Source organism: Babylonia areolata, chromosome 25 (assembly GCF_041734735.1).
Source record: "Babylonia areolata isolate BAREFJ2019XMU chromosome 25, ASM4173473v1, whole genome shotgun sequence".
In the NCBI taxonomy this organism is placed as follows: domain Eukaryota; kingdom Metazoa; phylum Mollusca; class Gastropoda; order Neogastropoda; family Buccinidae; genus Babylonia; species Babylonia areolata.
In genome coordinates, this window is record NC_134900.1 from 24,432,700 (window position 1) to 24,447,844 (window position 15,145).

Consider the following 15,145-nt stretch of genomic DNA (forward strand, 5'->3'; position numbering starts at 1 on the left):
TAGTGGAGATGAGTGGAGACAGGTCAGGATGCAGTGGATAGCTGGCAGTGTTCTGCATGTGTCTCACTGTGTCCTTTTAGCACTCTGCAGCGCATTCCTGAATCGCCTTTCTGCCCGTTGAACCAAAGATGGTTTCTTCCCCCAGTCCACCGAATCCAGGTTTCACACTCCAGGTAGACAAGCCCTAAATGTTGTGGGTCCATGGCAGTTCTTGTGGCGTGGTCGCAAGCCTCCCTACCCATTGTTTGGGCATCCTAATCCAGAATTGCAGCCGTTTGGAGACGTCTCCTCTTCCTTGGTTCGTGGGCGTCAAGGCGTATCCACATACCGGTGGGCCATGCGTGCTGCACGTTATGTGTAGGGGGCCAGCACGATCCTATCTCAAAAGACATTTTTAATGATGTGCCAAATCTGGTAGAGACTATCCCTCTCCAGATTTTCATGATGGATTTACTCCCCAAATGCGGCAGGTAGTACTGGGTTACGTGATTACCATAAGCAGAGAAGATCCTCTGACCTGACGCAGTTATGATCATATGCTGGATGACATACATATATTTAGAACCTAGTCATGGAGAAAACTGACACCGTTTGGGGGAAAAAAGTCAAACCCTGGCTTTTCCAAAATCGTATGAATTTCTTTGGGGTAGAAAAGGAAGTAAATTATGGAAATCATACATCTGTTGTTCTAATGAAAAAGGTGGTCTCAAGATGTTAAATATGTACTCATTTCTGTCATTTGAAAAATAAGTTGGTTGTAAATGATTTGGTGTGCTGAATCATTGTTGCAAAAGATGTTTCATACAGAAATTTATATGTATAGTGGGAAATATGTTAATATTGTTGTGAATAGAAACACCAATGTTCTGGTTTGATGTTTGTAAACACTATAAAAAGCAGACTGTGACAAATATAAACCAGAAAATGACAGAATTCCAACCAGAATGTATCTACTAAAATGCCAGTGTGAGTCGTGATAAAAAAAAAGACTTGCAGGAATGATTTGAAAATGGTATAATCAGTATTGGTCAACTGACAGACATTACTTGGAACTGGCTGAGTATTAACCACTCAGTATTGACCACTTTCAGCTTACGTTTCGTAGAATATTAACCATTTTTGATGTGTGCTGGGATAACAGATGCTGTCATGCCCTATGAGAGAGAAACTGGAAACCCTCACCCAACCCAGCACTAATACCCAGACAACACACAGATTAAAATAATTCAGGGTTCACATGTTTATTCAGTCACACACAGAACTTGCCAAATAAAACATTAACCACAATCCCAGCCGCAACAACGGATACACTTAAATGATGACAGAATGGATAAATCCACACACACACAAAAAAAAAAAACACAGCTTGAAGACACGGCCTCCGGCGGCAACCAGTCCGTAAATTGTTATCAGTGAACTTAGGACGTTTGATGAATAAATAAACTTAGGACTTGGACGGTGAAGACTGAAAACAGACGAAGACGACGAAACTAGTGCACAACCGACGACAGTGACGAGAAAAGGGCAGGAGGAAGACAGCCGGTAACAGACGACTGGAGCACCAACACTACCCAGGGGGAAGGACAAAGGCACAGGAAGTGGGATGCTGAAAACTGCATGAACTATATTATCCTTCTGGAAGGATTACCCCTACCTCCCCTAAATGAACGTGCAAGACAAAGTGATGAACAAAAGATTTAACGAAACTGAAACAGCATGTAAAACTACTGATATAAAATTCCTTTCGATTCCCCCTCTCCCCCTCTTCATACTCACTAGTGAACACATTCTGAAGGAATACCTTGTACAAAGACATGTTAAGGAAGAAGTGGGGAAAAGCTGCAATTAGGAAATTATCAATAATTCAACCTTGTGAAGATAACGAAAATACAAACATTCTTACAATAATAGTAAAGGGGTTCACAAGGAAACCGTTAACTCATTTCTCAGCGGCTGAAATTATATAAACATACCCACTGAATCACATTGTCACCATTCTTTAAAAGGTTGTGTTTATAACACTTCTCTCACAATAGAAGACAACAAACTACTTCTCCAGTATTAGCTCCGCATCCCAAAGAACAAAGTCATCCGTCACATCTCTCATCCCACAAACGGAACAGGACAAACGGACAAAGAAACACTTTGACAGCAAACTGACAAGGACAAACTATTTGAATAGGGAAACTCACTCGCCAGCTGGGGAGTACTACCCTGACACTGGAAAAAAAACAAAACAAACAGACAACACACGTCCAGCAGGGCACTCTTACCCTCTTTGCTGGAGCACAAACACAGAAGCATGCCAACCTGGAGGAAAAGCGATCCTCACATGAGGGTGCAACCAACTGGGCAAAAAGCCTTGAAGCAAACAGGCACGATCTTCCTCCAAGAAAGCCGTGAGCACAAAGCCCAGAGAAGTGTCACTGACAGAACAGAGAGACTTTAAACTCTGCTCAGCAGTGACACAAACACAAACGAGACTCCCCGATTGCACGAAATAAAAGTAAAACAGGGAATTACACACACAAAAATGACAGGCAAGCTGGGGAGAATAAGTGGGGAAGGGCAGTACGACACGGAGCTCTGCACGTGATTGTCATGAGTTGTGACAGATGCTGTCAAAAGATAAAAGCAAAAGTCAAGGCTGGAATTCAGTGATGCTGATCCTTGGGTGAGATGAATCTTGGAAGGTGAGGAAATTCCAATAATACTCCACCCCCAACAAATAAGGCCAGTGTTCCCTTCAAGTGGAAAAAGATATTGTATACCAGTTGAATCTTCAATGGATCTTAGATGGTTCCAGCTAAGAGTCTTGCACAGACTCAGTCCCATGTAGAGCTTTTTATTTCTTCGGAAAATGACAGATTCCCTTTCGTTTCATTTTGTACCGTTGAGGAGGAAACCTTGTGCACATCTTGTGGAGCAGTGCAAAGTCACGGGAGTTCTGGTCCGGTTTGACAAATTTATTGCATGAGAAATGTGAGCCCTGTTTCCATTTCACATTTTCAGAACCTCTCATTATTTTTGGCTTTACACGCCAACATTCGACAGACAATATAACGAACTTGATAAAATAAATGTAAAAATTCTATGTTTACAAGAGTAAGTTGCGAAATACAGCTCCAAGTGTGACAGTCTTTATAAGATCATTAAAACATAGATATGCAGTTGAAAAAATACCGACATATGTTGCATGGGAAAACAGAATTTGAGAAACCCAAAAGAAACTGGTATTCATGTATCATGTTCATTGATCTCGATGCAATGATTTCGTATACTGTACTTTCTTTCGTAAGTGTGGATACTGATGCTGGATGATAAATCAAACGGCTGAGAATGTCTTTGTTGAATGGATGTTTACTTTTCATGCCTTGCTAGATGATAACTATATAATTATAGTAAAAAGATATAAAAAAAATAATAATAATAAAAAAAGAACATAGAGAGAGCGATAGGATTGTGTTGACACGGGTGGGTCACGGACCAGAGAGTGTAAGGGGGTTGGGGGGAAGGAGCGATTATACAGAAGGAAGCCCTTGCAGTAACTCACATTCTTATTAAGCTAAACTATGAGATAGTCTTGCAGATTATGATAATATAGCATATCGTGATTATATGAAGACAAATGCTGCATTGGTGATGTTAACTCATATGCGCACCATAGTCATTACCTAATGTTATTATTAGTGGTACTGACTTCATTGAATGTCAAATGTTATTGGTCATTATGTGTTGAATGTGAATTGTGATGTATTGATTGAAAAGAAAAGAACCATCTTTGCAAGGGAAAGAAACTACTCCTATCACACTGATCTGATGCACATGTTAAAAAAACGGGCTTATGGATATCAATGACACGGACACGGACTCAGATGATTTACTCATTTAAGACTGTAGCCCGATATGAACGAGGGGTGATTAGAAAATTTGCATATGTTATTGTAAATGTAGGCAGCTAAAGAAAGTTACGGTTTTCACAACTAAACCTTGTAAATCAGGACAATGCTGTTTCTCTTTACTTAACAGCTCTCTGTAGATACAACGCGTGATGACTTACAACTCCACCATCAGATGATGCCGTCAGTCAACAAATTCTAAACAAACATAGACGTATATAATAGTTCATTGAAATAAATAACATCAGCCAACAGAGGACACTTCAAAACAAAACGAAGTTCATCCTCATTGGACACCTTGCACAGAGGACACAGCTCTCAATGATGTAGATTTTATACGAATAAATGAACGATTAATAAATGACGTGCCACAATCTCTATTTGAAGGGGGTTGTAACACAAACATTGCACAATATGAAAAATAAGAATCAAAACAGATGCATTTATGTACAGATGTACATTTTAGAGAGAGAGAGTGATTGTGTGTGTGTGTGTGTGTGTGTGTGTGGAGGGGGGTGGGGGGAGTTGGGGGGGGGGGGGGGGGGGGGGGGGGGCGGGCATATGTTTGGTGATCTGGTGCTCCGATCAAAGCAGATTATGTATTTATTGAGGGCAGTAGGGCTCAAACATTCCATTCCACTGGACGTGCGGTGCCATTCCCATGCCACGATTATTAATCTTCCCACAGAAATCTCCTGTCGTTGAGTATTGCAGCAAAACGTCGAATAAAGGGCTGGTAAAACTCCTGTAGGATTTGCCTCGTCTCTGGCAGCATTGGCGATCTCTTCCACTTGCCCGGATTCTTGATTTTCAAAAATGTGGTCTTCCGCAACTGCTTGTCTGAGAGGGGATCTGGAAAAGTGTTCATAGTACAATGTAATTTCAACAACCATTTATTTGTTAATGCCGAAGGTTCAGTTGATGAGTCATTAACAGTCACTTGTATAAATGGTTCAGTTAATAAACTATTAGCTGCCATTCACACAAACATGTCACAGCTCATGAACCACTGGCTGACACCACACACACGTCACAGTTCCAGAATCATTGACTGACATCATGCACACACGTCACAGATCGTGAACCACCACCAGAGACCACACACACACGCCACAGTTCTAGAATCATTGACTGACATCATGCACACACGTCACAGTTCATGAACCATTGCCTTACACCATACACACACGTCACAGTTAGTGAATCATTGGATGATATCATGCACACACGTCACAGAACAGGGACCTCACCCAGCCGAAGGAAGCGGAAGATCTTGCGGAGTTCTCTTCCCATGTCCTGCCTGTAGTCCTCATAGCGGATGAAGAGGAACTGGTCACGTGGTACCACCCTCAGCCAATCCTCCATCAGCACGGGATACACGTTCTCCTGGACCCGTAACTGGGTCACACACACAGTGGAGCACATTTGTGAGTGTGTGTGTTCAAAGAACATACGTAGTGGATGAACCAGGTGCAGGTAACAACTCAACACCCTTACCGTTATTTCCAAAGGGAAATCTAAATTCGAAACCCTTCTCAGAGTGCAATATGGAGCCATTACTCTTTTCTCCAATGGAGAGATCTAATTGTACATCTAATAACTGCAGTTTACTTCCCTATGGGCTCCTCAGATAACTCGGCATCGGCAGTGACCTGTTGTCCGTAATGGCAAGTGATGCAGAGACACCAGTCACAGTTTGATGCTGTCAATCGTAGGGGTAATGATTTATCTTTGCTCCTCATGCCTGGAGATTTGAAAAGGAGACCCAGAGAGAGACAGACACAAAGAGAGAGACGTACAGAGACAGACACATAGACATCAGACAGAAACAGACAGACATACTGACGCAAAGACATAGAGACAGAGAAAGAAAGACACACACAAAGAAACTGAGAGAAACAGAGACAGAGAGAGACATACAGAGAGACAGAGACATAGAGACATCAAACAGACATGCAGAGACGTAGAGACTGAGATAGATAGACACGCAAAAAAAAAGGGAAAAAAAGAGAAAGAGACCGAGACACACACAGAGACAGACAGACAGAGGGGAAGAGAAAGTGAGATATACAAAGAGACAGAGACACACAGGTATTAGATAGACATACAGAGACAGACAGACAAAAAGACAGATTGACAGACACACACAAAGAAACAGAGAAAGAGACACACAGAGACAGACATACAGAGAACAGTCACATACATTAGGCAGAGACTCCCACAAAGTCCTATTGTAGAGACAGTGCCGTATCGACCAACGCTGGAAGCAGAGTTTGTAGTGATGAAGACAATGTACCACAAAGTCGTGGAACTCCTCGGGAGAGGGTGGGAAGTTTCTCTCCAGTTTCCCAAAGTCAAACAAGTACCTCGAGTAGAGCCTGCAAAGGTGAGTTGTGTAGTATACTACAGGATGGTGTGATGTGAAGTACAACTACAGGAAGGTGTGATGTGTGGTAAAGCCACAGGAAGGTCTGATGTGTAGTATAACTACAGGAAGGTGTTTTAAAGAGAACGACATACAGTTCACAGAGAAAAAAAGTTACTGCTTGTATATCACGATCATGTTCTCTAGGGATGACTTTCACCTGTCTGTTGACGGGATGGCGGATGATCATGACACCTATCTGTTCACAGGGTGGTGGATGATCATGACACCTATCTGTTCACAGGGTGATGGATGATCATGACACCTGTCTGTTCACAGGGTGGTGGATGATCATGACACCTATCTGTTCACAGGGTGGTGGATGATCATGACACCTATCTGTTCACAGGGTGGTGGATGATCATGACACCTATCTGTTCACAGGGTGGTGGATGATCATGACACCTATCTATTCACAGGGTGGCGGATGATCATGACACCTATCTATTCACAGGGTGGTGGATGATCATGACACCTATCTATTCACAGGGTGGCGGATGATCATGACACCTATCTATTCACAGGGTGGTGGATGATCATGACACCTATCTGTTCACAGGGTGATGGATGATCATGACACCTGTCTGTTCACAGGGTGGTGGATGATCATGACACCTATCTGTTCACAGGGTGGTGGATGATCATGACACCTATCTGTTCACAGGGTGGTGGATGATCATGACACCTATCTATTCACAGGGTGGTGGATGATCATGACACCTATCTATTCACAGGGTGGCGGATGATCATGACACCTATCTATTCACAGGGTGGTGGATGATCATGACACCTATCTATTCACAGGGTGGTGGATGATCATGACACCTATCTATTCACAGGGTGGCGGATGATCATGACACCTATCTATTCACAGGGTGGTGGATGATCATGACACCTATCTATTCACAGGGTGGTGGATGATCATGACACCTACCTGTTAACGGGGTGGCGGATGATCATGACACCTACCTCTGAACGAGGTGGCAGATGATCATGACACCTACCTGTTATAGGGATAGTGGATGAGCATGAAACGTACCTGTCAACGGGATGCCGGATGATCATGACGATCTTGAGACGGGGGTTGAGATGGAAGAGGTGATGGGCCAAAATCACCCGGGGCTCTGTACAGTTCTCGTTGCCCGAGTACAGCTTCCAGAAGTAGTTGTCGTAGAAATAGCTGGGACTGCCATCTCCTGAGACAATGTCAAAGACAATAGAAATAGCTGGGACTGTCATCTCCTGAGACAATGTCAAGGCCAATAGAAATAGCTGAGACTGTCATCTCCTGAGACAGTGTCAAGGCCAATAGAAATAGCTGAGACTGCCATCTCCTGAGACAGTGTCAAGGCCAATACAAACGGCAGCAACTGCCATCCCCAGAGACAATGCCAAGGCCAATAGAAATAGCTGTGACTGTCTTCCAAGAGGCAAGGCCAAAGTCAATCCTGTGTATTCATCTTTAGGCCATTGCCCCTCAAGAAGGGGGTACATGGACATACAATCCATACTGCAGCCACAACATAATGTCATACATACTTGCACGGTCACGTCAAACGAAACTGAAGTTTATTCATACTGTTAAGACATTACATTGCCTCTAAAACCACCACACACACACACACACACACACACACACACACACACACACACACACACAGAGTATGGGAAAAAAACAAAACAAACATACGCAGAAACAATTAATGTCAAACACATGACTCATTTTTACCAGCGGAGGAAACAAAACCAGATATTAACATCAACAGTAAGCGAGCCCTACACGTGAAGAAAGACAGGTGTCTCTGTCTTTGTTTTTCTCTCTGTCTTTTGGTCAGTCTGTCAGTCAGTCTGCCTGTCCGTCTCTCTCTCCCTTTTCCACCTCTTCCCCTTCTGTCCCCTCTCTCTCCCTCGCTCTTCCACCCCCCTCCCTTACTCTCTTTCCCTTCTCCCCCGCAGACTCTCTCTGTCTCTCTCTCTGTCTCTCTCTCTCTCTGTCTCTCTCTCTCTCTCTCTCTCACAGTACCACAAATGACACGGCTATGCCCCTGCTTTCTGATGTCTTCTTGTACTCTGCGTGCAGTCCCGCGAAACCAGTTGACGTACTTAGGAAACAACATGTTCCCTGCAACAGTCAGACACCACGCACATCACAGCACACGTCTGCACAACATCTGCACCTGTGTGGTCTGTCACATCCAAAACTGACAGCATGTTTTTACATTGGGATGTAATTCTGCCACCGCTGGACCACTGTAGACTACACAAAGTATACCACTGACATTTCCAGTTCATGCCACACTGAAATTTCACCAAGGATGCAGCAGTCAAGGTGGTAATCTTCCATATATAAACACCAATCATGTTTTATTCATTCATTTTTTATCCATTATTTCTATTTGTAGTATCTGAAGTATATTGCCGGAGAGGTCTTTTAGTAAGTGCAGACTTCAGGTTTGGTTCAGGACACTGTGGGTCATTTGACAGGTTCACCACAAAATCAATAGATCATTTTCAGAATTATGGGTTAAGACCCCCCACCCCAATATTCTCGGCTCCGGCGTCCTCATCAAGTCACCCAACACCCTCAAAGTTTATAACTGAATTTGTACTCGGTCCATCACAGAACGACGTGCTGCCTTTTGTGTGGCTGTGCAAGAATAGGATGTTGGTCTGTGATGCATCAACCCATTATCAGGTATTTCTCACTAATTATCCAGCGTATTAACATATGTTTAATGATAGTAATGGATAGTTGTATAATGTATGTTTGTGCATGTTATGTCCATGCAAACAAACTCAAACTCAAACACACACACACACACACACACAAGGAAAAATTTGGAGAGGTGATGTGGCTGAAACACAAAGACACTCGCACTTACGGTCATAGCGACGGCGGTCAAAGAAGTGAGTCTCTTTCAGGCTGCGAATCACTTCCGGGTGAGAGGTCAGGCGCGAGAAGAGGTCAGTGGTCCCGCTCTTGCTGACCCCGATCAGGAAGAAGTAGGGCACGCACAGCACGCGGTCCTCGTGCCGCCAGCAGGGGTTCTTGCTGTTCGGGAGGTACCTGGGGGGCGGCTCCTGCCACGGGTGTCATTACCAGTCAGTGAGGTCATTAGTCAGTAAGGTCATTATTCTGTAAGGTCAGTGAGGTCATCAGGGGTCGATGGGGTTATAAGAGGTCAGTAAGGTCATCGGAGGTCAGTCATCAGGCGTCAGTTAGGTCATTAGTAATCAGTAAAGTAATTAGGGGTCAGTGTGGTCATTAGAGGACGGTAAGGTCAGTCGGGGTCAGTGAGGTAATTAGGGGTCATTTAGGACAGTATAGACCATTAGGGGGTTATTTAGGTCAGTAGAGGTCATTAGGGGTCAGTAAGGTCATATGGGTCAGTGAGGTCATTAAACGTCAGTGAGGTCATTAGACGTCAATGAGGTCATCAGGTGTCAGTGAGGTCGTTAGAGGTCTGTGACTGCCGGGCCACACGTCATGGAGTCATGGCCTGGTGGTCATGCACCATACTATGAAGCATTTACGGACGGGTCCCTCGGTTCACGAGTTCCCTCCCTCCGCCCCCTCTCCACTACAATGTGAGTGGTGGTCTGGGTGCTAGTCATTCGGACGAAATGATAAACCCAGGTCTTGTGTGCAACATGCGCTTAGCACACGCAAAATAATCCATGGCAACAAAAAAGCTGTCCCTTGCCAAAAGAAAAATCCACGTTGACAGTGGAATGAATTGTGACCTGATCACCATTTGTTTGTGAACTCTGCTCGACAGTAAGCGTATTCATGCTATGAGGGATCACTCACTCTGTACACTGATGTCGGCCCTTTTACCTGTGAACACACACTTGAAATTTGGAGCTTGATGAATGTAGACATAGAAGAAAGAATGTCTCAACAACACGGCAAGTCTGCCCTGTCTATGATTGTGTCCAACCAAAAGCTACGCTCTTCTACATGGTGTCAGAGAAGAAATGAACCACAACGCCAAGTGAAACATGGCTTCTTCACTACAGACTTAACCTGAAGTGGGACTCCAAGAATCTGCAAGAAGAATGGCGAAAATTTAAGCAGCATGCGGATCCCATGTTCGCCGGGCTTCTACACAAGACTAGAGAAGCGAAAAAGTGCGCATATTTCCTCATCTAGTCGGGTGAGAAAGGCAGAGAAATCTACAACACGTGTAACTTGTCATCTGAAGACAGCCAGAAGCTAGAGGTGCTGTGTAAGAGCTTTGAAAAGCACACCACCCGAAAGAAGAACGCGTTGTTCCTGAACAGAAAGCAGCAAGAGGGAGAACCATTTGAGACCTTCGTCACAGATACACGCACCCTCGCCAAAGACTGTGCTTACAAAGATCCTGAGGAAATGGTGCGGGACAGCATCGTGTGTGGAGAAAAGCTGCTACAAGTAGTCGACCAGCTGATTATGGAAGAAGACAAAAATGACTGCAGGATTCTTCAAAGACAAAAAACTAAAGTTTATAAAAAAACCTTTTGGGTGATAGTTGAATCCTCTTTGTTTTTACACGACGTTTCTGACCATAGGCCCGTTGTCAAGTGAAGAGAAGAGGACAGTGTGAATAGGAAAGCATATGTGAGGAAAGGGTGATGACATCTCACTACTTTCTGTTTTGATGGGCCATGCACACTAAACACTTGCTGATCACCATTCAGTGCAATACATACTCACTCACACACACACACCCACATACACACACACACACGCACACAAACACACAGACAGACAAACAGACACACACACACACACACACACACACACACACACAAATGCATACACATATATATTGCTGTCTGAGGATTCAACTACCACCCAAAAGGTTTTTATAAACTTTAGTTTTTTGTCAGCTGATTATGGATAGGGCGACCGAGATTGTCGTCACGCGCGAGGCAATGAAACAGTAGCTGGAGGCGATGCAGAAAGAAGAAATGGTCGATGCAATTAAAAAGAGACGCGTGAAGAGATATCCACCAAACATGCAGTTTCACAGATATGAAAGCACAAATACACATAAACGTACATGAGCCCCAACACACACACATACACCCCCCCCCCCCACACACACACATTACCCTGCACCTCCTCTACCCCCTCCTCCACACACTCATTTCTAGGCTACGTATCGCAGCTTCCACGGCACACACACACACACACACACACACACACACACACACACACACACACACACACACACACACACACACACACACACAGATGAACACTTACTTGTACAAGCACACACACATACGCCCATATCCCCCCCCCCCCCCAACCCCACACACATATATACAAAGATATATATATTATACACACCCGCACGTTCCAATATCCCGTTGCTCCCACAGTGTAGAGGCATGCATACACTCACATACCTCATCCTCTACCCCCCCTCCCCCCCCCCCCCCCCCCCCCTCACACACACACACATACGCACGTGCACAGAACTCCTGACACTTGTGTACACTTACACCCTCGCGCATGCACAAACGCACTCAAACACACAGACCCACACATGCACACAAACACACACATACACACACGCACAGAGGCTGCCACTGATTGGCCACAAGAGGGATGGGAAAAGATCTCTGATGCCAAGAACGTGGCGTCTAGTGTGTTGCTCAGTATGTTGTATTCGGAAAAGCCCACAGAGACTGTTCCGTTTTGAAGAAATTTGCGCAATGTTGGTTTGGAAATGATGCCGATATTTGTTTGGTTTGCAAAGCATCGTGCTCTACCTTTCATGTTAGACTTACGGCCGCTCCCTCTCTCTGCTTTTATTTCTTTGAGGCGATCGATGGTGTGATGGCCTTGTACCTGTTCTTTTTGATATTCTTTGACTTTTCTGAGGATTTCCGATTTTCCTAGATGTAGGCCGCTCGTTGGTGTTGCGTTACCAGCAAGTCTGTCAGCTCGCTCATTTCCCTTAACACCTGCATGTCCCGGGCAGTATGACCATGTGAGTTTTTTAATCTGAAAGTTGCGCATTGCCTTATGCCACTCTGGGCTTCCCATTCCGTTTTCAATTTTCTGTATGAGGTTCACTGAGTTGGTTAGAATCATGGCATGTTGGTTTCCGGGCGTATGGATGGACGATAGCCACTGGAGGGCATGTGTCACAGCTTCAACTTCCATCGTTAGGCTGGAGGTTGTGACTTTGTAGGCAGCATTCTCTTCCCAAATTGTTTTTCCATTTTGTTTCGCAGTGAATCCCCATCCGGATTGGTCTTTGGTGACTGAGCCATCTGTGTATATGATGATGTCCTCTTCTTTACTGTTTTCTTCTATGAGTACCTTCACTTCCGCATCAGTTTTGCCCTCTGGCCATTCCCGACAATGTCTTCCTGGAGTGGGTGAAATGGCTGTGTTGAATAGATGGTTGAGGTTTTCGGGGTTTTTCTCCCATTCTTTTGTTTCTTTCAGGTCTTATGGTCGGCATACTAGCTGGATTGTGTCTTCTGCTTGCCCCATCCATGATCTTCCTCGTCCTAGACGGCTGCCTTCTGGTTCTTTGGCTGCGTCATGCAGTGGGTTTTGAGGGTTTTCTAATGCTTTGAAGTAGGTCTTAACCTGTTCCAACTTGTTTCTGGCCTGCACTGAAGGAAGGTCAAGCAGGTATCGCATGGTTTCTGTGGGCGTGTCTTTTGTTGTTCCAAGGATCAGCATCATAGCTTCATTTTGAACTCTTTCTAATTTTAGGAGGTTGCTTTGAGATGGTGTTGTTAGCCCAAGTCCGTAGTCGATCGTACTGAGGACGAGTGGTTGTTATAGCAGGAAGAGGTGGCGTTGTTCAATACCTTTGGTTGCCATTGCTTTTAAGACTGAAAGGCCCTTTTTGCATTTGAGAACAGTATTTTCTGTATGTTTTCTGAAGGTCAGCGTCCTGTCGAAGTGTATTCCTAGGTAGCGTAGGCATTCAGTTTTCTCGATCTGAATCCTGTCGAATGGCACAGGTGGTGGTGATTTGCTCGCGGTTCTGTTGTTGAGGGTGCACAGCAACGTTTGGGCTTTCGCTGGATTGATGGAAGATCCTGTGTCTTTGCACCATTGAGCAATATTGTTTAGTTGTTTCTGGACGGCTTTAGTTCTTTCCTGAGCATCTTTCGAAGTTTTGAAGACCAGGCCATCATCCGCAAGAGTAAGCACCCGAGCTATTCCATTGTTGTTTAAGTCCGCAAGGCCCTTTGTGTAGACATTGTAGAGGACAGGAGAGAGCGGAGACCCTTGTGGCAGTCCCATGGATAGTTTAGAAGGTGCAGACATCCAATCTCCGAGGCTTAGGACGACGGTTCTTTCCTGAAGCGCTGCTGCTATCCATCTTGTCAGTGTCAAACTTACTCCATACCTTAGTAGCAGCTCCGTGAGCTGCGCAAACTGGACTTTATTATTGTAGGCATCTTCAAGGTCGATTGCTACCGCTAGTGTTTCTTCTTTTCTTTGAAATCCTTCATACAACTCATATGCAAAAGCAGCTGCATTTTCCCATGTGGACTTGCCTGTTCTGTAACCACCTTGATTTGAAGGGAGAATGTGCCTGTGTTCAAGATCCCTTGCAAGTTTCCCAGCTATCATGCGTTCCATGAGCTTTCCAGCAATGTTTTGCATGGTTAGGATCCAATAGCTGCTTACCTGACGATGGTCCCTTCCTGGTTTTGGTATGGGTTTTAAGAAGCTTTGTGTCCAGTCCTCCGACACATGTCCATTGTGGAAATTGTTTCGATATAGATTGAAAAGTTTGCTTCTGTCTTCTTCCGATAGCTCCTTGATGTCCGAGTAGCGAACTTTGTCTGGACCAGGAGCCGATTCTTTCTTGCATTTAGCTATTGATTCGTTTAGATCATCTATTGTCAAGTCATCATCGGGTCCAGTCTGCATAAGGGTTTGGTTTAACTCCTCAACATATTTCTTTATCTCATCTAAGTTTCTTTGATCGCTCTGTTGTATGAAACGTTTGAGCAGGGCGAATCCTTTTCCTTCGTTTGTCCTAAGCTTGGTTCCGTCAGTGTCTAACATGTCTGTGGTTGTTGTTGTGCACGTTTTCCCTTCCATGCGACGATAAAATTGCCAGAACTCTGTCAATGTTGTGTCATAACTGAGTGCCTCGCAAAACTGTTTCCACTTGTCATTTTTGGCCTCTTGAGCAATGAATTCAAACTGTTTAGTTTTTTCTTTCATTTTTGCTGCAGTATCTTTGTCCGGAGATGGTTTTGTTCTTTCTTTTTGCCAAAGTTTGACAGCCGCATGTTTTTCTATCCAGGCTCTTTCTGTGTCGGTATTCCACCATGGGGGCTGAATAGTTTGCATCCTGTTCGGTGCCGTTCTTCTGCGTCTTAATTTTTCGATGATGGTTGTCTCTTTGATTCCATACTGAAATGGATCACACGGTTTCATACAGGGTTTATCTGACAGTTTCTGTAGACTGAAAACTACCGGGAGGTGGTCACTGCCTTGGTGTGGAAGCGTCTCTGCATTCATTTCTGCTCTGAATTTTGGAGATGTTAGAGCGATGTCGATCACACTGTCACTGTCCCCTTGTCTTGTTCCAAGGCGAGTTGGGGATGTGGTTGTTAATGGGCTAAGAAGAATTTCCCCTATCATTCCTTCAAGTGCGAGTCCTTGTGGGTTGGTGTTCCGCTGGTCCCATAACTTCGATCTTGCATTAAGGGCTCTGCAGATAATGACTGAGTCTCCAAATTCGTTCTCTATTTCCTCTAAAAAGACCCAATCCTCTTTTGTTGTGCAGGTTCCTGGGTGAACATAGGCATTGATGAGCACGATGCTTTTGTGAATTCCGTC

The 15,145-nt window shown here is 44.5% G+C and overlaps 1 protein-coding gene across 1 annotated transcript; it reads right to left on the bottom strand.

Moving 5' to 3' along the window:
- Positions 1–4,572: 4,572 nt before the first annotated feature.
- On the bottom strand, positions 4,573–9,939 carry LOC143299569 (carbohydrate sulfotransferase 15-like). Its single transcript, XM_076612852.1, has 7 exons — positions 9,910–9,939; positions 9,207–9,405; positions 8,348–8,446; positions 7,364–7,520; positions 6,196–6,277; positions 5,150–5,297; positions 4,573–4,751 (listed from the first exon to the last, which is right to left on the bottom strand). The coding sequence occupies exons 1-7, from the start codon at positions 9,937–9,939 to the stop codon at positions 4,573–4,575; spliced, it is 894 nt and encodes a 297-aa protein (XP_076468967.1).
- Positions 9,940–15,145: the final 5,206 nt, after the last annotated feature.

Excerpts from the sequence above, each read along its gene's own strand:
- LOC143299569 (XM_076612852.1), bottom strand. The coding sequence starts at position 9,939 with ATGACTAGCACCCAGACCACCACTCACATT. Across the intron at positions 7,521-8,347 it reads GCATAGCCGTGTCATTTGTG|GAGATGGCAGTCCCAGCTAT; the intron begins GTACTGTGAGAG and ends ACATTGTCTCAG. Across the intron at positions 6,278-7,363 it reads ATCCGGCATCCCGTTGACAG|GCTCTACTCGAGGTACTTGT; the intron begins GTACGTTTCATG and ends TCACCTTTGCAG.